Source organism: Limanda limanda, chromosome 4 (assembly GCF_963576545.1).
Source record: "Limanda limanda chromosome 4, fLimLim1.1, whole genome shotgun sequence".
NCBI lineage: Eukaryota > Metazoa > Chordata > Actinopteri > Pleuronectiformes > Pleuronectidae > Limanda > Limanda limanda.
In genome coordinates, this window is record NC_083639.1 from 28,980,334 (window position 1) to 29,003,756 (window position 23,423).

Here is a 23,423-nt window from a genome sequence, read left to right on the forward strand (position 1 = left end):
TTTTTGAGATATCTGTATTCTCACATTCTCACATGGATATTTCACGAGGCCTCTGACTTGTTTTCGATACAGCTCCTTCTGAAGAAGTCAGGAAAAACCTCGGTGCTTCGCTTTATATCAGAATGCTGCAAATGACTTGATGTCTCACACTAGATCTCATCTCTCGGCAGTTGAGCCTTTGACCGTTTTACTTTAGCGCAATTAAAAAATTGAAAACCCCTTTGATTTGTTCCTTCCACAGGTTTGTTTATGAATGTCACCGGGGCAGTAAATCCCATCCTGCACCAAACACAAGCCGAGGACACACCGTGAACATGATACACTGAAACACTGAAGCCATGCTGCTGTTTCTCCAACAGAAGAAGAAAACCCTGCTCCCTGTGAGTTAGTGCTTCACCAGCAGACACACTCTGGAGTCCCAGGCAGATTTTTATTACCCCTATTATCTGTGTGCTCAGCTTCAGACCTTTTACCTCCTCACTAATAGCTGCTGGTAATGTTGTCCATCAGAAGATTGATGCCTGTTTTAGTGTTGTTCTCGCTACGAGCCTCTGTGTGTGTCTGTGTGTTTGTGTTCACCTCGTACTCCTCCTTGAAGCCGTAGCCCTGTCCACACTTCATCTGGGTGATGTGCTGGAGGAGGTCGGCCACTCGGATCGCCGGCTGGAACTGGCCGGCCTGGAACTGACCTGCAGGAAGGCAAACGGAGAGAGGGATGAATATAGGAACAGGAGGAGGAGAGAGGCCGTGGGCGGAGCGGCGTGGGCGAGGGAGACGGACGGAGCCTGAGAAATCACAACAACAAATTAACGTCCTAATCGCTCCTCGTGATGCGAATTCCCTTTCAAGCCAAATTACCAAATTACGGCGAGTCAATAAACCAGAGACCCGAAGCAGCAAAGTATCTGTTTATCCACTGAGGTAATAAAATGTTGAGTTAATTCACTGTTTACATGACGACAACACAGTCAAATAACCAACTGACTATGGAAATGACTCCATATAACTGACTTGTTTAGTTCATCTGGTTTTTTAAATAGTATTAATCATGGGTTTCTCATCCTTGACTCACCACATGGCAAATAATGAACAGACTAACGAGGCTGAAGTTTTAATTAAATGCTTCTTTTTCCGGCTAATTAAATAACCAACTGTGACTCCACGTCTGAACGAACAAACTCGTGCTACATTTTACATTCAGTGCTTTTAAAATACGTTGACTGCTCTGGAGTGTGAATCGAGTTTCTTAAAATCAGTAAAGACTGAGCAGCTAACGGCTAGAGAACTATCAAACGAGCAGACTGACAGCTGCTTAAACAGATACTGACTCAAAAACCGACTTCACTGGTTCTATATCTTATTTATAAGAGAAGTAGTAATAAAATGATCAAGGTAGAGCATCTCCAGGGTTCAGTCTTCATCCATCCATCCATCCACTGAGGGTCGTGTGAGGAGCTGGAGCCGATTGGGCGAGAGGCAGGTTACCTCCAAATCCTAGATTGTAAATGAAAATGGACGACGCCTCTCCACATCTGACCTCTATCTACAAATTGAGCCGAAATATCCCGGATATGAACAGTGTCATCTCGGAGCCAGCAGCGATCAGAAGACAGATTATCGAATTCTTCACCAAGTCTCAATCACGATGCTTCAGCTGATGTTTTCATGGCGTCAAATAACAAGTGAAAACTAAACTCAACTCCAGATGCTTTGGCTTTTGAGGAGCCGTCGTATACTTAACTCCATCTGAGCACTCTCACAGACCATTTATTAAAGTAGTAACTCACTAACTAACTAAATGCCTGACTCGTCGGCCCCCCTGGTGGGCTGAGTGACGGACCCTCCACTTAACAAAGTGATCTCTGAACACGTACCACTCTGGTAGGAGAGCTCCACCGACTCACAGCCGCCGTAGGGAAAACTCTGCAGGGTCAGAGAGGGCTGGGAGAGCGAGGGCTGGCTACTGTCTGTAAAGAGAGAGAGAGAGAGAGAGAGAGAGAGAGAGGAGTATGTTACCATGACAACACACCTCCCATGTACCCGGACACACACACACACACACACACACACACACACACACACACTCGGCAGGACAGGTGAGAGAAGATTGGTCACCGAACGACAACTGATGAGTTAAATTATTCACTTAACACCCTGAGCCCCGATTGGTGGACACGATGGGAACCTTAATTGGAATATCTCTCCTCTGATTAGAGGATGGACAGATTGATTGGATGAGTGTTGGGCTTTATTAGCTCGGAGCAGATGGAGGGATGCATCGGGGGTGGTCCGGGGGACCGAGAGAAGGAACGACAGCTCCAGAGCTCGCTCCCCATCACGGAAAAAAGAGGTGTGTTTTATTTAGCTTTAAGATAAATTGAAGATTGTGAAAGTAATGACTGTTGCGTTTCTTGAATTATAAATGTGTAGAGAAACGCAGTGATTGAGAGAAAAGAGAAAATACGTAGAAGAGAGAAAATTAGGACACAGTCCACGAGTGGAAGGTTAATAACTGTTTTAGTTTTATATTATTCAAGTCATAGAATCCGAACTGGGTGAAGTTGGCTTCTGAAAAGCAGTCGGACTAGTGAAGTGTGAGCGAGTGTGTGTGTGTGTGTCTGTGCGTCTGAAGCAAAAAAAGGGTTTTGTTATATAACGATGTTTCTTAATGGAGCTATTTGCATGTTAATGACGGCTGTGGATTCATTAGTGGCCTAAAGTGGCTTCTCCATAAGCCAATCTAAACACTGGCTTCCCTAAATGAATGAAGAATGAGCCGGGCCACATGGGTCACTGCTGCGTGTGTGTGTGTGTCTGTGTGTGTGTGTGTGTGTGTGTGTGTGTGTGTGTGTCTGTGTGTGTGTGTGGTCAGGAGAACGGATACAGGGAGGAAAAAAAAACAATTTACAGTGAGTTATTCACAACAACTGACGAGTTGCTTCCTGAGATTAGGAAGTGATAAAAGAACAGGATGAGGAGATGATGGAGGGAATGAGAGGAGAGGAGAGAGGGCTGAAGAGAAAAGAGGACAGTATGGAGAGATGGCAGACGGATGGGGGGGGGGGGGCGGGAGAAGAAGAGCTGCAGAGGTCAGAACAAACACACACTGCGAGTCCAGTGAAACAGAACCGGGTCGCACCCTGAACTCCTCCCGTCTCCCCGGAGCTGAGGAGCGAATCCAGCGCCTCCTCTCATCACATTAATCCACATTAACTCCTGTCGTCCTCTTCTTCTTCTTCTTCCCCTACTTTCTTTTACAAAAGTCTGGATTCACCTAAAGTTGACTTTGACGAATCCATAGAAACCAAACTGCAGAGAGGTCATGAGGACGAGACCAGGACGTTTGATTAGCAGATGAAAAAAAGGTTTAGGGGGTTTTGGTAAAGATTTAATAATAAACTCTACATGCTATCTTTCCATGGACTGTAAATAAAGTTTCACTCAAGTAACAAATGTTTTATGATGACTCATCTTGGGCCACGTCCCGTCCACTAACATAGAGGAGGTGTGGTTTATGAGCTACACTGCAGCCGGCCACCAGGGGGCAATCTTTGCGCTGTGACCTAACTCATATTGAGCTGTCTTGTTGTTTATCAGTAAATATAGAGTCTATGAATTAATGCTTTAGAGGCCAGGAGGGAGAATTACAGGAGACACAAATTAAATATTTGATTCAAATTCATTATTCAGATGATTTACTGTTTCCTACAAAACATATTTGCTCATGAAAATTAACTGTAAGTGGATATAATTTTTAATAAACAATAAACACGACTTTTGACAACTCTTATCCTCCTCTCATCCCTTTTTTCAAACCATTGTTTCCTGTCTTTTTTCCACCACTACACTGTACGCAACATGTTCCTGAACAAGAACACACTTAGAGAACAATGCAACACACACAGGCCACAAGCAGTCGCACACAGCTATCCCAGGCAATTACCAACACACAAAATAAATGCCCACACAACCATTTCCTCCGTCACACACTCTAGAACATCCCCAGCTGCCTCCAAGATCACAGGACTGCCTGAATGACGCCGTGCAAGTTCATACTGTTTATACACGGGCTCAATAAGTGTGTGCACGTGACTGCTTACCTTTCAGTTTGTCTATTTGTGTGTGTGTTTGTGTGTGTGTGTGTTAAGCTCACCAAGGTCAAATATGCATGAAGCCAAGCATGAAATGGAGTCGCAGCAGCAGCTCCACAACACTGACTATGATGAAGACATCTCAATGCTAATGGGGAGATTTATTGAGCCTACAGTCACAGGGCTGTGTGTGTGTGTGTGTGTGTGTGGTTGTGTGTGGTTGTGTGTGGTTGTGTGTGTCAGTGAAAGACCGAGTCATCGTTTCAGAGGAGAGACAAGTGTGTTGGGAGTGTTTTGCATGTGTGTGTGTGTGTGTGTGTGTGTGTATGCACTGTCAGTGAGTGTGTCAGTTAATTCAGTCCTTCATGCTTGGCAGTGTGCTATATAAAGTTCCCTCCTCCCACCTTGTGACTTTATTAAGACTCAGTAATGGATGACTTTGACTCCCGACAACACACTATCACAGTGTGTACCACCGTTAACTGCTCACACACAACCACTGCCTCTCTATACCTGTAACTCTATATTTTAAACCTATTAGCACAAATATCCTCCTGAATCAGCAGCTGTGTCACAGAATATAATCATATACAGATGTTCTTGTGTGATCAGCCCTGTGTTAATAATCAAGTTCAATTGAGGTTGAGATGAACCCGAAAACCCCAGTGTTGTATTATTCACTTGCAAATCCTACATCGTGTATTGTGGCTTCAGAAAGAAGAGTAAAACACAAGTATGTTCGAGACTCTCTCTCTCTCTCTCCCTCTCTCTCTCTCTCATTCTGTCTCTCTCTGAAGCACAAGGTCGAGTTCAGCTTCATTTCAGGCCGAGCTGCCGCTGGAATTCTCATCGGTATAGATGAAAAATTGCCCTGATATTTGAAACACATTAGAGGCTGTAGTGGAACACTGAGCTGCTAGCGTAGGAAAAGAGACGGAAAAGAAGAGGAGGAGGAGGAGGAGGATGAGGAGGAGGAGGAGGAGGGAGGTGACAATGGAAAGGTGGAGGATGAAGGGATGGAAACAAGAAGATGAAAGAGAGGAAAATGAAACAGATGCTTGAGAGATTTACAACATCAGGGGCGCAGTAGGTTCTCAGACATTTGTCCAGAGGTATTACTCATTCTGTCATTTAAACGCAAAGTATTGTAGGTACAGTACTTGTACAACAAATAAATACATACAAATATATATATATTTTACATCTAGTGTATTTACTGTCTACTTCCTCCCACCAGGGCACATGTTCAAAATATGTTTAACCATGTATTATTCAACTTAAGTACCAGCTTTGTGTATGAATGGCAGTATGTTGTGTGTGAGTTCCCACCTTCAGGCAGAATGTATTTTATTCTCTGTACATGAGGCCTTTACCAATTTATGAGAGATGAAGACAGAGGGAAGCAGAAAGGAGGTGAAAGAGAGAGGAGGAAGGAACAAGGTAGAAAAGCAGAGAAAGTTCTCCAGGAGACTTCTCAGACAAACCCCATGAAGCTAATTACTCTCCAGCGTTTCCTGGATGTGTTTACAGATTCAGTGATCTCCAGACGGGGAGAGTCGGAGGAGAGGACAGATGGAACGAGAGAGGAGACGCAGACTGAGGCGGAGGAAGAGAGCAGTCGCATTACACAGGAAATAAATGGAGGAAAACACGACGGAATCTGGACTGGGGGGGTCGCACAGATCAACTGGTCTAGACAGAATCCCAGCAGCTTGCCTCACGTCACTGACTCCAGCCCACAGTGTGTGTGTCTGTGTCTGTGTGTGTGTGTGTGTGTGTGTGTGTGTGTGTGTGTGTGTGTGTGTGTGTGTGTGTGTGTGTGTGTGTGTGTAACGGCTACAGGTGGAAGAAACAGTGTGCGGAGGCGGATGTTTGTTTACGCGGTGAAGTCACCAGCAGCAACACGACAGTCGGACAGAACTCGGCTCCACTGGAGAGTTTCCTCTTCTACACAAAGTCTTATCGTCTCAAGTGAGCAGCAGAGACAGAGAGGACAGATCTCTCTGTCTCTGCTGAGGAGGAAGGATTCACTATCGTCTGTCTGCCTCCAGCTGCTCAGCGCTGCCAACGCAGTCTGGTACAAGAGGATAATTAAAAGAGGGATTCAAGTCATAATTTGCAATAGTTTCTGACAAATTAATGTCTGTGTTTTCTTGCTCTGGAAAAGCACAAAAACGTCTTTTTCCTCCATTTAATCATTTGGTTTTTACAGACTTTAGTGATTGTGACGTGATTTACATTGACGTTTCCTAACTTGTCCACTCGTCCACGTTAAAGAGACGGACTTCACTCCACAGTCGGAGATGAACTGAGACTTCAGACACTCGCTCGACATCATTATTTTCTTTGTGGCACATTTTCTTTGCACATTGGGCAAAGCTTTCCTTAATGGACACAACTTCTGGTATGGGAATTAAAATACAAAATGGAGGAAGCTAAATATAGTGTCCTTAACGGTTTGTAAGGAGAGCTTTCAGACACACACACACACACACACACACACACACACATACACACACACACACACATACACACACTGCTGGTTTGCTTGCAATAAAATAAAAGAACAAATGTGTATCTACCACAAAACTATAAACGCGACCAGTTGCCTCTTTGACGTGAAATAATCCAAATGTTTAAATTAAGTTTAAAGTGAAGAGTTTCTTTCATTAACATTAAATAATACTTGTCTTTATAGAAGGGCTGGGCAAGTTAACTCGTTTTAATCGAGTTAACTCAAGTGATGAGTTAACTCGATTGTTTATCCGCCAATTATTTTCTTTTTTCCTGTTCTGCAGCAGTCAGCAACAGACTTACACAAAATAAAAGCCTGACTTTCACAATAAAACAATAAATAATCAAACCTGAGTTAATGCGAGATAAAATAATTAATCGAGTTAACTCATCACTTGAGTTAACTCGATTCAAACGAGTTAACTTGCCCAGCCCTACTTTATAGATGTGTGTGACCTGAATATGATGAAGTAGGAAACCAGATCAAAGTTTATTGGATTTCTATCTATTCTATGTTTGGGCCGGTGTATGTAGAGAGAGACCATTTGGATTTGATACTGGACGGAGGAGCCTCGGACATACTTAAACAAAGAAGCTGTATAACAAGTGGATTGTTGGATTAATAGAATTTGCATTGATACACATCTGGATTTCACATCTGTGAACTCTGAGGACCAGAGTAAAATAATCCTCTTTGCTCATAACTGGACATTTGGACTTTGTGAATTCAGGCTTTGATGTATAACATGTACATGAGGAAGGAAAACGGGCCGAGGATGAAAGGACAGAGGGTGAAAGACGGACAGCTCAGAGGAAGAAGTTGGACAGAGAGAGAGAAGTGGAGGTGGATTTACGCTGAGTCAGCAGGTCGTCAAGATGCAGCGGGAAAAGATCACTGAGGCTCCATCTTCCCCGAGCACAGAGAGGTTAAAAATGACTATCTCTCATCCCGGCCCTCACCTTCAATTACCCAGCACCGCCACATTACGGCCAAACAAAATGACTACCATTAGCTATAATCACCGTACATGCAGCCTAATGCCATGTGGAACTGGCCCGGGGGGGAAATGATTGCTCTTCAGATAAAAACTATTCTCCCAGTGCGACCAGGGCTGTGGATGGAAACCGAGTTCTCCTAGAAGAACATTTGTTGCTCAAGTGGTTCAAGTGCAGAGCTTCTTCAAAGTGTCGAGCAGAAGGAAGAAGGAGATTTCCCAGAGCTGAGGTCCGATTCGTCCGTGGATCTCAGTAAACAATCTGGTTCTGATCTGCAGAACATTGAGGAGTTTTATATCTTCTCCGGATCTTCAACGCTCCACATTTTTGAGATCTGACAACTTTGTACGTAACAATCACAAAATTTAGCGTTGATCGTGTCTTTTTCCATATTTTAAGTTCACTTTATTAACATTAGAATTGAAAATAATTCACGTATATAATTCTGGATTGTTTAAGAAATCCTTCCTGCAAAGTAACTTAAACTATTGTGGCTCTAACTGTGGTTTCTGGGCGGTAGCTCTGCTAAAATACTTTACAACCAACTTCTGAAAGTAACATCTTCTGTACAAAGTACAAAGAGAAACCAAAATGAGGCACTTTGACTAAAATGAGAATAGGAACAATGTGTAATTTCACGTTATATAGTCGAGCAAAGTTTACTACTACAAAAGCAGAATCTTCATTCACTATTGAAATTCACTTTTTCCTATGGTGATACTGAGAAACCTCGTCAATGAAACAGACTTCAATTGTATTATATATTATCATTTACTGCCTTTTTATTATTATAAATTGTGTAGAAAGATTTATCAAAGTAAATAAATCTTTGTCCTTCCTAACTTCATAATGTTTTCACAATTCTCCAGCTTCTTCTTTCCTCTTTAACACGAATCTACTTGCAGGGATTTAGAAAGAACAAAAGTGACTCTGAGGAATTGTCGCCTAACAAAATTGGCATCTAAAGCAAAACCATTGTGTTTATTATATATTACCATCTCCTGGTCTGTTGTGTCTTCGTCCTTATGAAAAGGTAATTTGCAGATGGGAGCTTTCACTTCCTGGTTCAGCTCCTGACTTTCATCCTTTGGCTTCTCCGACCTTGACGGGATTCCTCCGCACGGTCTCATTTGTGTTTCCTTGTATTTGTGACACTGAGTGTGTGTAATTAACTGCAGGAGGCTGGTGATGCACGGTGGAACGTGACTTCTGAGCTACCAGCAGTGACGGGTCTGTCCTTGGCCGGGCACAAAGGGCTGACGTCTGCTTTGTGAGCTGACAGAGAACAGTGTGGCGTAACCCCCTTAACATACATCAGCGTCGGGGAAATTGATTTTTAGACCAAAACGTGTTTGCACATGAAATGCATGCTATGCTGCGCTGGCTTCCACTGATCCCAGGGATTTACTGTGCGTCCGCATCGATGCTAACACTGTGCAGGGTTGTGTGTGTGTGTGTGTGCATGTGTGTGTGTGTGTACTTCTGTGCATATTTTGTAACTTTCTGATGATCTCTTTGTGCATATATTTGTATAATGATGTGTGTACTGTGTGTAAGTGTTGGTTTCTGTGTTGGTTTCAAGGTTTCAATAGACAAGGAGAGACACCTGAGTCAGTTACAGTGGAGAACAATACAGTTGGTAACACACACACACACACACACACACACACACACACACACACACACACACACACACACACACACAGCTCAACCCCTCTGCATTGCACACTGGATTTACCCGAGCTCCTTCTGCCTGTGTTTGATCCTTCAATCTGTATCTTTCACTGGGGTCTTAATAACTTTCTTCTCCCTCGCTCTCGCTCTTTTCCTCTCAGTCTCCCTCTCTCTCTCTCTCTCGCTTTCGCTCTCTCTCTCTTCAAGCTATTGAAAGCGATCTTCACTGGTTACCATTATCCGTTTTCAAAAAAGCCTTGAAGGTCTTGGAAAAAGGTTTAAATGTTGGATTTGCCTCGGAAAATAAAATGTTTTCTTCCCATTTGCTAAACGATGAAATCCCACCGAGGCCACCTCAGATGAAAAGAGCGACTCGATGTTGTCAATTAACATCCGAGTATGAAAGAACACGTGTGCTACTTTGCTAACAGAACATCTATGTTGTTATCGGCCATTGTGTCATCCTCGAATTCACCTCTTATTGAAAAATCTGATACAACCTTCAAACACATCATGGCTGCCGAGTCTAACGTCATTTTTTAAATCTTGTCGTCTGCTGTAAACATTTTGCGAACAAAAAGGGATATAAGCTTGTAGATAACTGTGGAACTGCCCTAGCTATGTGTATTGTGTGTACATAAACATGTGTGAGTGGGCTCACCTTGTGTTGTGCAGGTACGTATTTACCTCTATTCATCCATTCATCCATTCATTCATTCGTTTGTCTGTTTCCGTGAACTGTGGCTGGTGTACGGGTTGAAGAGGTTTTTCTACAAACGGACGTGAAGTGCTTTCACCTGTACTGACCTCCGGGAGAACTCAACAAATACAAGAGGGTTAAATCACTTTGCTACGATTGTTAATGTTCATTTCATTTATTTGTTATGACAAGTAAGGTGATTGGTTCAGTTTTCAAATTTGTGATTAATAAAACAGGGTCACGAATTTGAACAAGGACTAAATCAATTTGGTTTAATCATCATTATGTCTTTTAAGAAAAGTGTTTTCAGGTAGATCTCAACTTGTATTAGTGTAGTAGGTAAAAAGATGGAAATCTGGTCAGGTGGATCTGGCTGTGATCATTGCAAAATAAATATAAAGACATTTTTTTAGTAGATGTAATAAATCAGTTCTGATCTATAAGCTGAATCACACCCTTTAGTTCTGTCGTATTCCAGATTATATGTAATAATAGCAAAAAACAGATTTGGTTTTGCTGAAGTTTTGTTTTAAATCTCTGCTCCTTCTTTCTAATTGTAGTGAGAACAGATGGCTGGAGGAAAAGCTAATGTCACTCTGCAGAAGATGAACGCCTGCAAAACTGTACCACTGCACAAATCGCTCAAGCGATGTTTTGCATTCTGCTTCATCATCCCTCGATGTGCAATCAGCGAATAAGGAATCTGCGCTGAGAGTTGTGGATATTGCAGGAAATGAGAAAATGACATCGTAGAGTACAGTTTCTTTTTACTTTCATTCGTCCACTTTTCTTTAGTCAATCTGTTTTTCAGGTCAGCGAAGACAGAAAGTTTCCATCACGTGGATTTGTTCTTCAATATCAACTCAGCACTTGGCTTTCTCATACGAGGAGAGGAGAAGAGAGGAGGAGAGGAGAGGAGAGGAGGAGAGGAGACAGTGAATGTGGAATGAAGAAAAGATGAAAGCAAATCTGATAATGATCAAAGAAAGAGAAAGAAAAGAAGTTGAGGGAACAAAGATAATGAAGGATGGATGAGAAGAGGTGTGGCAGGAAAGTAAATGTGTGACAGAACGTGTATGTGCATGTGTGTGTATGTGGTCTACTTGCCCCTAACCTCAACCCCCCAACCAAACACACACACACACACACACACACACACACACACACACACACACACACACACACACACACACACACACACATCTGACAACTTGGCATCATCACACACTTGGCAAAGAACTGGTCAATCTGGCCAACAGAAGGAGAGAGAGAGGGAGAAGAAACGAGTAGAAGAAGACAGAAAGAGGGGACTGACAAATGATAGTGACATTTCATCCTGTCCTCGGAGTGTGTGTGTGTGTGTGTGTGCGTCTGTGTGTGTGTGTGTGTGAAGAGGCACCTTCACTGTAACAGTAAACCACATTTAATATGCGTAAAATGAGAAAAGGGGGAGAGATGAGAACAAATATGTGTAATAAAGGCTCCACACGGACGTTAAAGTGAGAGAAACAGTTTCACTCACCGATGGAAGTCGTGGCTGGAACCGGTTCTTTGGACACTGAACAGGAAGTGACCACGTGACAGAGGGAACACAGAGACATGAGTCAGAAACAGAACAAAAGTCTCAATCAGCACAAATAACGTAATGACACTCAGGTGTGAAATATGATGAATAAACAGTCACAAGCTAAAGCAACAACAAAGCTGATGTGTGTGTGTCTGTGTGCACGGGTGTGTGTCTGTGTGTGTGTCTGTGTGTGTGTGTGTGCACCTGAGTAGTAGGAGTTCAGCAGGGATTTGCTCTGCAGCGTCTTGCTTCCCTGCACAGAGAAGGAGCAGGTGGAGGGGGAGGCTGGGGAGGAAACAGAAGGAAGGAAGAGGCGTTAGAGAAAAGGACGGAGTGAGAGGACGAGGAGGAGACAAGTGGAAGAGGACAAGTGACAGGGGAGAGAGAGAGGATGTAAAGGGAGAGAGAGGATGTAAAGAGGAGAACAGATGTGAGGAGGAGTTTGGGGAATAGGAGAGAAAAAGACAATATCATGTAGAGGACAGAGAGTAAAGAACAAATCAGGAGGAAGAGAGAATCCCGAAGAGGAGGATAAGGTCGTTGACCTAGTTTAAAAAAAAATCCATCATCATATGACACAATTAACAATAACAACATACACAGAAGTCGATCAATACTCGATATTCAGCAGCAGGAACAATCCAATAACTGCTTTAGCTCCATCAGTGCTGCTGATATCGAGTTTTTACCATAAAGTGGCTCAATGAGCGTGCACTCAAATCTGAAATACTTGATATTGTTTGTCAATACAAAGACTGATTCTGTGGCTTGTGTGACGATCGACTGTTAAAGCAAAGTGGGTTTAACTAATGGAGTCAGGGGGGGTGGAGGGGTGGGGGGGGTAGAGCATGAGGGACAAGTTAGAGAACAGGATCAAATATAGTTTCTGTCCAGTTCCCATCATTAAGACTCATTTGGAGGAAAATCCAACACTGGAATGTCCCCCTTTTTTTCTGGATTCATGCACAGATGTGATAGGGACGTTCTTGGCTCTCGACTCGTCCGAGGTAGTTTATCGTAATCCTTCCGATAAACAAAGAGTGCAGAGCCGTCTGCAGGAGAGGCAGTAACACACGACAGGAGGAAGAGCCTGTACGATGGAGGTCAAGTACATGTGTCTAGACCCAGAGGTTGTGAGTTTCAGCCTTCAATTTGATTCCAGTGGTTAAGGAAAGCAAGTTGAGTTTGATTTAAGAATAAAGGACAAGATGGTGAATGTCCCTTGTACGTTTGAAGGTGATGTTAGATGTTAGCAGATGTTAGCAGCCACCAGCAGATTGTTAGGGACATGAGTTCAGTTGTGTGTTGTTCTTGTGATCAACGATACACGCTCAAACTTCAGGCTACGCTGAGGCTAAAGCTGAATCTGAGACAGGAAGAGTTCATTTTGGTTGAAGGTGTCTCTCCGTCGTCGAGAAGACACAAGAGCGGTTTATCATCTTCCTGTGGCCGCGGGAATAAACGTCCGGGTAGAAATAAATGAACGACTCCAGTCACCAGCAGCTCTGATGATGTTTGTCTGTATTCAGAGTCGACCTGGTGGGAATTGTAAACTTTACTTAACTAACAAGCAAGTTGAGGTCGATTTTAGAATCAAGAACAAGATGGTGAATGTCCCTCGTACGTTTGAAGGTCTTCTGCACAATTTAGGTTACCAGCCACCAGCAGATGTTAGCAGATGTTAGCAGCCACCAGCGGATTGTTAGGGACATGAGTTCAGTTGTGTTTTGGCCTTTGTGATCAACGATACAGGCTCAAACTACAGGCTACGCTGAGGCTAAAGCTGAATCTGAGAGGCTACTGGTTTGTACAGTATGGCAGCACCATGAAAACCATGTAGCCCCTCAGCAGTGGTGGGAAGTAACAAAGTAGAAATACTTTGTTTCTGTACTTAAGTAGATTTTTCACATATCTGTACTTTACTTGAGTATTTCTTTTACTGACGACTTTTTACTTGTACTCGTTACATTTGAACAAAAATATGTGTACTTTCTACTTCTTACATTGTCAAACTGGCTAGTTACTCGAGCAGCCGAGGTTGGTTCTCTCTCTCTCTCTCTCTCTCTCTCTCTCTCTCTCATCTAGGGTTCAACATTTTTACATTATATTCATTATATTCACATTGTTGTTACATTTTTTCAGTCAGTTGAGATAAATCTTGAGGAGAAACATTTTAGATTGTTTTGTGTCTGTATAGGACTACTATAAAAAGCACTTTGCATTTTTAATTTTGGTACTTGTACTGTTACTTTTGATACTTAAGTACTTTTAATATGAGCTACTTTAAGACTTTTACTTAAGTCATTTTCTGACGGGAGACTTCTACTTTTACCAAAGTCACTTTCAGGTCAGATATCTGTACTTTTACTCAAGTATGGCTTTCAAGTACTTTATACACCACTGCCCCTCAGTAGATCAGACATCATTAACTCTACACCTTTTTAAACTGAGAGCGGAGAAACAGATGCAACAAGGAAGAGGAGATCTTGTCCTCCGACTTGACACCCAGGTTCCGTGTGACCTCGGTTGGGGTGATACACGAAGAGTTAATCTTGATGCTTGAGAGTTCATTTGGGTTGAAGGCGTCACTCCGTCGTCCATGAAGATTTGTCCGAGACACAACATTTGCTCCAGGAACCCGTCTCAGTGTAAAGAGAAGACACGAGAGCGGTTTATCATCTTCCTGTGGCCGCGGGAATAAACGTCCGGGTAGAAATAAATGAACGACTCCAGTCACCAGCAGCTCTGATGATGTTTGTCTGTATTCAGAGTCGACCTGGTGGGAATTGTAAACTTTACTTAACTAACAAGCAAGTTGAGGTTGATTTTAAGAATAAAGGACAAGATGGTGAATGTCCCTTGTACGTTTGAAGGTCTTCTGCACAATTTAGGTTACCAGCCACCAGCAGATGTTAGCAGATGTTAGCGGCCACCAGCAGATTGTTAGGGACATGAGTTCAGTTGTGTTTTGGTTTGTGATCAACGATACAGGCTCAAACTACAGGCTACGCTGAGGCTAAAGCTGAATCTGAGAGGCCCCCCAGCAGTGGTGGGAAGTAACAAAGTAGAAATACTTTGTTTCTGTACTTAAGTAGATTTTTCACATATCTGTACTTTACTTGAGTATTTCTTTTACTGACGACTTTTTACTTTTACTCGTTACATTTGAACAAAAATATCTGTACTTTCTACTTCTTACATTGTCAAACTGGCTCGTTACTCGAGCAGCGGAGGTTGGTTCTCTCTCTCTCGCTCTCTCTCTCTCTCTCTCTCTCTCTCTCTCTCTCTCTCTCTCTCTCTCTCATCTAGGGTTCAACATTTTTACATTATATTCATTATATTCACATTGTTGTTCAATTTTTTCAGTCAGTTGAGATAAATCTTGAGGAGAAACATTTTGGGTTGTTTTGTGTCTGTATAGGCCTACTATAAAAAGCACTTTGCATTTTTAATTTTGGTACTTGTACTGTTACTTTTGATACTTAAGTACATTTCAACACCAGATACTTTTGATACTTAAGTACTTTTAATATGAGCTACTTTAAGACTTTTACTCAAGTCATTTTCTGACGGGAGACTTCTACTTTTACCAAAGTCACTTTCAGGTCAGATATCTGTACTTTTACTCAAGTATGGCTTTCAAGTACTTTATACACCACTGCCCCTCAGTAGATCAGACATCATTAACTCTATACCTTTTTAAACTGAGAGCGGAGAAACAGATGCAACAAGGAAGAGGAGATCTTGTCCTCCGACTTGACACCCAGGTTCCGTGTGACCTCGGTTGGGGTGAGACACGAAGAGTTAATCTTGATGCTTGAGAGTTAATTTCGGTTGAAGGCGTCGCTCCGTCGTCCATGAAGATTTGTCGGAGACACAACATTTGCTCCAGGAACCCGTCTCAGTGTAAAGAGAAGACACGAGAGCGGATTATCATCTTCCTGCGGCCGCGGGAATAAACGTCCGGGTAGAAATAAAGAACGACTCCAGTCACCAGCAGCTCTGATGATGTTTGTCTGTATTCAGAGTCGACCTGGTGGGAATTGTAAACTTTACTTAACTAACAAGCAAGTTGAGGTTGGTTTTAGAATCAAGAACAAGATGGTGAATGTCCCTCGTACGTTTGAAGGTCTTCTGCACAATTTAGGTTACCAGCTATCAGCAGATGTTAGCAGCCACCAGCAGATTGTTAGGGACATGAGTTCAGTTGTGTTTAGGCCTTTGTGATCAACGATACAGGCTCAAACTACAGGCTACGCTGAGGCTAAAAAAACTAGAAATTAGTACATAAAGCATTAAGTACTCAACAGGCACTTCTGGCAAGAATGAGTGTTATAATATGGGAAATATATTTAAGTGTGTATTTACAGACGTCAGTATTCATGATTGAAAATCAACAATTACTATATATTATATCACCTCAATATTAACAGCTATGTACCACTTCAGATTGTCCAAACATTTCCTTGTTCTTTCATTCTCATATTCATACAGACGACATTGGTCTTCAAATATATAACAGGCTATCTACATTTAATTGTAAAATACAATATTATAAAGTTAGAGGGGAAAGCAGCACTGAAGGTGGCGGTCGGAATTGTAAACTTTACTTTAACTAACTCAACTTCCCCCCCGCTGCAGCCGGACCCATTACAGCGGTTGATCAGGTTGCCAGTTACCAGTGTGAAACCAGTCACTGTGGTAATAAGGCAACAGACCAGAGATCTATCATCCCTGTAAACGTAATTCACCACCAGGGACTTGCTTTCTTAAACAGTGACTGATGGCTGCTACCCCCCCCCCACCCCCACCCCCACTGCACAGGGTCTATAAATAAATGATATGTAGGATAGACACACACACACGTACACACACACACTCACAATAAGATAAAACCTAGAGAGATTGCTGTGAGACTAACTGTGATATATTATATTCTGGCCGAGCCTGTTAAATAATCCACAACAGAGATTCCAGCGACCCCACACACACATTCGTCTGTTGTGTTGGAGTGTGTTAGTGTGTGTGTCTGTGTGCGTTCACTTAGACGGGGTTGTCATTTATCCGTCGGCCTTCAGAAGCCGTTTAGTGCTGGTGCATCTTAGTGGTTTTCGGTGTCTCTCAGGGTCCCGGTGGTCCGAGGCGGAGGCCATTAGTGGAAACTGCTTCTCCTTTCCACCTCCCTTCATCCTCACTGAGCAGATGACATGATGCCTCCCTTCTTCTCCTGCCCTTTTCTCTCTGTTCCATCCTTTCCTCCCCCCCACACACACACCTCCTCCCTCCCTCTCTCTCCTTTTGTCTCCACTTTATGTCTCCTTGTTTTCAGCATAAACGCATCTGTGTTTATTACATTTTCCAATTCCAGCCTCCTACTTATTCTGTTTAGTCTTTCTATCTGATCTATAACCCAAGTGTAAACACACCCACACATTATGGAGATTCATAAAGAGCTCGATGTTGAAAACTTGTGATGGCATCGGCACCTTCAAGTCCCGTGGTTAACTCCCGTGTACGACGCTAAGCGGCTGTGGAATAGTACAGTTATAATAATAGTCCCACTAATTATGGGTCAGCGTGAGATATGTGTTTCTGTGAGTGTGACAGCTGTTAGCTATATCGAGCTCGGCTGGTTTCAGCTCACGTCATCTTCTGCCGCGAGACGAGAACCTGCTCAGATCGGATCTGGGAGAAGAAATGATATATTTTGGAATCTGGCATAAGGAGACATATATATATATCTGCAAATGGGACGGTTCCACTAATGATACAATAAACTGTCACAGAAACATCATCATATCAACTATAACTCCACCTCTGCTTTTGTCTTTTGAATAAAGTACATAAGCTAAGGGGCAGTTTCAAGGCCGAGAGACGTATACCGTCCATTTAATTCCACTGGTGCTTGAGAAATGATTGTGATGATAATTTCCTGATGTAATTCTTATTCATATTCTGTTTGTGCTTGTGTTTTCTGTGACAATGGCCCAATTTCCCCAATGGCAGATAATTTAAGTTTTATCTTCACTCTGCTCTATTGTCGTCGGTTTCCTCCTCCTCCTCCTCTCGCCCCCCCCCCCTCTGCTACCCCGAACACAACACATTTCAGCTCAACTTTAATACGTGGAGGAGCCGCAGACCAGAGGAAGAAATCTGCTTTGACAGCAAAGTCCTGTGACGACAGCCGGTGACTGCGTGAGAATCCAATAACACAAAAAGGTTATTTGCTCTGCGAGGGGCCATCCGCACAAATATTATTGGGTCCCCCCCCCCCGACTTGAGTCAGCGTTTTTCTCCCGGTCTCATTAGAACCGGGCCTGGATCGGTGACTCTGGGTGTTTGTGTGTTTGTCTCTGTGTCGTTTTCAACAGCTCAAAGTGTATAATACCTTGAATACCTTGAATATAAAAAACTAACAATTTAGTAGCACTTAAATGGCACTCACTTTCAGCATTTTGTAGTTTTGCTTTATTTTTGAAGAAATTGTACTTTCTTGATCTTTGTTGTTCTTGGTTTGTTCCCTCGGGGTTGAATGCACTTACTGTAAGTCGCTTTGGATAAAAGCGTCAGCTAAATGAAATGTAATGTAATATAAATCTCTATGATTGTGATACGACTTCCAGGGACTAGTTTGTTGCACTAGTGGTGATGAATATTGAACAACAAAACTCATGTAAACGAAGCAAAAATGCTCAGGATTTGATATTTCTCTATTTCTCTCGTTCCAACCTGCATCCAGAGGCACAATATGAACACATATTGCAAATGTGGGACCTCGGGGGGAATCTCTGCAGGCTGAGAGACGGTTTCTTTTTTGCATCTACTTAAAGCTAAAGTATAGGAATGTCTGGCACCTATTTACCATATTCCTAAAATCTAGTTTGCATCACAATTTGAATGCCAAATCTCTATATTTGGCCGCAGGCAAGGTCCTGTCAACTTTGCCTGGAAGGAGAAATAAAAACATTCCTTTCCGTATATTCATGCCCAGAAGACAGAAACTGTATTTTCTAAATCCGCTAAACACCGCAAACGTTTATTCATCGACTCGGCTATTATGCAGTTAGCTCTGGGAAAAAAAACCTGTTCAGTGTCGGAGATAATAAAGTTTTATCTCACACCGAAGGTCAGGAGGAAACTAAACTCTCTCTGCACTCGGCGTGTTACACATTCCACACTAAATGGCCGCGGTCCTTTTGAAGGCAAAGACATTTTCCCCAAGTTTTTAAATATCACAGCCTTATCGAACATATATACGGTTCAGATAAAAGGCATCAGTCCTAAGTGCTTCCAATGCAAAAGCATTATTGTGGGTGAGGATTGCAGCGTGGACAGTTAAGGGACGAGTGGCGGCAATTACCAGCGACATTAGCTTGCTACTTAGTCCCTCTCTGGCACCGCTGGCTTTCAGCAGCCAAGCACTCCCAAAAGGCCAGGCTGACATTTTCAAGAGAAAAATGCCCTTCTGAGAGGCCCTGTTTAATTACCCAAGACACACACACACCCACAGACAGACACACAATCCCACAAAGAGATGGGAATACGGACCCACACAGCCGCACACACACACACACACACACACACACGCAGGCAGGGTGACTTTCATAAGCAGCGGTAGATACACGCGGGTGCATAATGCAATTTGCATTTCCGCACTCGTACGCGTGTGTGAGGCAGAAAGAAATTAAGGAACAGATCTAAAAAAATGATTACAACAGCACTAAGTAAGATGGAGGTTAGTGAAACAGCACAACACACTGCTGCTGCTGCTGGAGGGAGGAGGAGGAGGAGGAGGAGGAGGGGGTGGAGGGGGGGGGGAGGAGGAGGAGGGACATATGGAGCTTTATCATAAAATGAGATGTCCACTATTTGAATAAATGAATCTGACAAAATGATTAATGGCCCAGAGTCGTGGCGTGTGCATATTTCCAAGTGCAGACAAGGGCGATGGGAAAGTTTACTGTGTGAAGCAGAAGTTAACTAACAGTAAAATGTCTGATATAAGACGCACACTCGTTGTGTCTCTACTCCCACAGCACGACAACACCACCCGGCTTGTGACTCAGAGACTGGAACAGGAACTTCTCCTGTGCACCTTCAGGAAGCTGCCGGCTGCAGTCGCCAGATTCCGACTTCCCACTGAAGCTCGAAACCCTCAGACGGTTTCCCCCACTTACTGAATCCGTTGAGGTCCTGGGTGGAGGTGGAGAACGGGTCGTCTTTGTGCAGCGTGCTGACTTTGGTGGTGCTCTTATCAGCCGTGGTGACCGGGCCCATCTCCCTCTGCTGAGTGGAGCTGCTGGCAGTCTCCTTCTGCTTCTTTGCCAACTTCCTGCAGTGGTATCAACACATGCACACAAATAAGCATACACACAGGTAGAAGCTCCCCCCCACACACACACACACACCCCCACACACCCAGGTACACAGATCTATTAACACTTGAAAACATGCATGTGTGCGTGAATCAGCGTGCAAAGCCCAAACAGAATCACAGACACACAAACACGCATCAGAAAACAATGTGGGAGTGGATGAGAACATGCAGCAGGAGAGAAGAGGTTTCATTAAACGTGCAGCAGCTCGAGCACATGGGAGATAAAAATAACTTCATGAGGGGTGAACACTCGGGTTTGTGCATCGCCGCTTTGAAAAGTTCCAAACAAACACGTTTACAGTTCAGGGTTTCAGAGTCGATGCACAGACACGTGTGAGGAAATGCTCTTGTTCCTGTGGCTGTGTCAGGGACGTAGTTTGTCATTTATTTGTACAAAGACTATCGTGCATCCCTCTTTTCAGAATGCAGACGTAAACTGAAACCTGGCACTTTGTTCTTCTTCATTATCTGCCACTAGTCCTGTGTACTCATGTGGGAATATACAATGAGTATTCACAGGCTAGATGGTCCCATGGTTGAGATCCCATCCCCACATTATTTTTCACTTCTTATTTTTCTTGTTGACGAATAAACAACATCAACAATCTGTTTAGTGTCGACGAGTCGTCCTGAATCTGCGCCTCATGCACTGAAATCACATTCATTACCTATTTAAAAAAATGACTTTTCTCCAATTATCCCAGAAAATGAAGCCAAAATATCCTGGAGAGAAAACGCTGCCATCTTGGACCGATGACATCATTTGGAGAAAAGAGTCTAACGTCCGTGTGATACAAATCAAAATGATCAGCAACATGAAAACTTGAACATGTGATAAAAACAACCTAAAATGACAGAAAACCTGTGTTTAACGTCCACTCTGATCTATTTAGTTTGTTTCATGTCCCGTTCGCTAACATGACAGGAGGCAGAGTTTATTACCTACTCTACAACCAGCCTGCAGGGGGCGATAGGGAGGGGAATCGTCACTACATGCATCTTCATTCACACTCTACGGAATCGATTTTTAATATTAGCTATTCGGTAAAACCAGTGTAGAAACACACGTTAACCCTGCAGGTGCACATTCAACAGAACTTTATTCGTAACATGACAAATTTCTCTGATCATGAATAAAACGAGTTTTTCTCTGTGACCAAACAATTGAATTCTTAAACCGCCTGGAGGTAAAACAACAAGTTTATATGTTTTTCTCTTGAGTAAATAAAACAAAGGATGATGCTACTGAGCAGGAGCATGTTAACCATCAGTAGTTGAGTAGCATGTGGGTGTGGCTTCATGCAGCTGCTGTGGAACCACTGGTGGTAAATGCAGTCGTAGTAAAGAGTGACTCCCGATGAGATCTCCCCCCGAGTGCTGCTGGAGCCTTGTGATTTGTTTTTTCCTCCATTTACTGTTCTCATGTCACAGCTTCCATCTGCCGGCCATTTCACGGCAGCTCTTCTGAGTTTTACCTCCACTCTGCGTCCGTGGAGACGGCAGATGGCCCCGGCGACGGCGAGCGATAACAATGTGACGCCGGCCGGCAGATTCACCGAAGCTCGCAGGAGTTGAGCCATTAAAAGCCGAGTTTTTACTGCCTCTTCCGGAGTTTAGCTCCAGAAGTGAAACATGTTCTGTGAACCTGAACATACAGGAGGTGATTATCAGTGGGGCTGGTTTTACTGCAGCGTTTCACCGGTGATGCCTAATGCTGTGGTGCAGCTTAAATCAACTTCCTGTGCCGCGCTGCAGACCAGGGCGGCGTCCAGCCCGGGAAGATCAGAGTCAAACACCGAACACCTTGTGCATGTTGCATCTATGGCAGCTGAGAAGTTTAGATCTGATCTGAACACCCAGCAGCAGGTGACACATCTGTAGAATCCACTTTGTCACTGTCTCTTTAAGACGACAGGGGTTTGTATCCACACTGTTGCTGATTGGATGACACATTTGGCCACGCCCCCACCAAACAAGCTGAAATGTACCCGGAAGCCAGCAGCTGCTAACTCGCCAGTCAACTTGGAAACAATTGAAAACTTAGTGTAGAACAGTTTTCAGACTGCAAATCTCAAATCAGATCCATAAGTATTGGATAAAGATTTCAGGGAAGTTAAAAACAACGACACTTTGAGCTTCACTGAGCAATTGAACGTTGCATTAAATGTTCAGCTTTTCATATAGTAAGAAATAACGATGTGTTGATTTGTGGGACGACATTATTCCAATATTTCTTGAGCTGCCGTCGCATGAAATTTGCAAATAGTTCATTTTGAAAGTCATATTTATTCGTAAATCAGAAAGTTTCACGTTCTGCCCCCGACCGCCAAGTCGTCATGTCTCTGATTCTCTACAGCTTCACACAAAGCTCGTCTGACCCATAAAGTCACAACGACTGAATTAATGGCAAATGTGACAAATAAAAGAAATACTGGAATCTATAATGAAACTCGATCAGACTAATTCACGACATTCACAGAATCCACTTGACTCACAAACACTGATTATTCGTCTGAACCCTGATGGCTCCTCAGAGACTTTAAAAGTCCGGTTTATACAAAATAAAAGTACAAAACTACAGTAGATTTATGACATCATTATTCTAGTTGCATCTGTGTTTATTTTTAAATGAACCATTTCACGTTAACTGAGAGTTTGAATTTGCATTTTCTACATTCTGCATCTCGACAGTAGAACCCAGTGTTGTGAGATCCTATCGAGCGACTTATCGACAAAGTTTCTCTCAGTGTTTCCTCACATTTAAATCTGCTACACTTAATAAATGTGTTGCTAAAATGTGGATCAACAACATCTGAATCTTTAAAAAACACAAACGCCTCACACAACTTTTTTTCTGGAGTCGACTGAAAAAACCTCCTCCGGAATCCACCAACACATTCCTCGACTTCCCGAAAGGTTTCTGACATCTCGTCACGAACGGCAAACAGTGGGCAGTGTGTGTGTGTGTGTGGTTGTGTGTGTGTGTGTGTGTATGTGTGTGTGTGTTTGTGTGTATGTTGGCTGTAATGCAGGCATGTGTGTTTGCGTGCAGCAAACACTTGATCTCCTTGAAGCCCGTGCTGTGTGTGTGTATGCTGGACATTCTCGGCTGTGTGTGTGTTTGTGTGTTTCTGTGTGTGTGTATGCTGGACGTTCTCGGCTGTGTGTGTGTATGCTGGACGTTCTCGGCTGTGTGTGTGTTTGTGTGTTTCTGTGTGTGTGTATGCTGGACGTTCTCGGCTGTGTGTGTGTATGCTGGACGTTCTCGGCTGTGTGTGTGTTTGTGTGTGTGTGTATGTGTGTGTGTGTGTTGGCTGTAATGCAGGCATGTGTGTGTGTGCGTGTGTTTCTGTGTGTGTGTATGCTGGACGTTCTCGGCTGTGTGTGTGTATGCTGGACGTTCTCGGCTGTGTGTGTGTTTGTGTGTTTCTGTGTGTGTGTATGCTGGACGTTCTCGGCTGTGTGTGTGTATGCTCGACGTTCTCGGCTGTGTGTGTGTTTGTG

At 43.3% G+C, this 23,423-nt stretch overlaps 1 protein-coding gene across 1 annotated transcript in view; it reads right to left on the bottom strand.

The window, feature by feature from the left end:
* The window catches only part of ptprt (protein tyrosine phosphatase receptor type T), a 247,061-nt gene that overhangs the window by 47,808 nt on the left and 175,830 nt on the right, over positions 1-23,423 (bottom strand). Inside the window, exons 20-24 of the mRNA XM_061070022.1 lie at positions 19,720-19,874; positions 11,747-11,827; positions 11,498-11,533; positions 1,878-1,967; positions 580-689 (exon numbers count right to left, since the gene is read on the bottom strand). Coding sequence (XP_060926005.1) covers positions 580-689; positions 1,878-1,967; positions 11,498-11,533; positions 11,747-11,827; positions 19,720-19,874 — 472 coding nt within the window. The remainder of the gene's footprint in view (positions 1-579; positions 690-1,877; positions 1,968-11,497; positions 11,534-11,746; positions 11,828-19,719; positions 19,875-23,423) is intronic.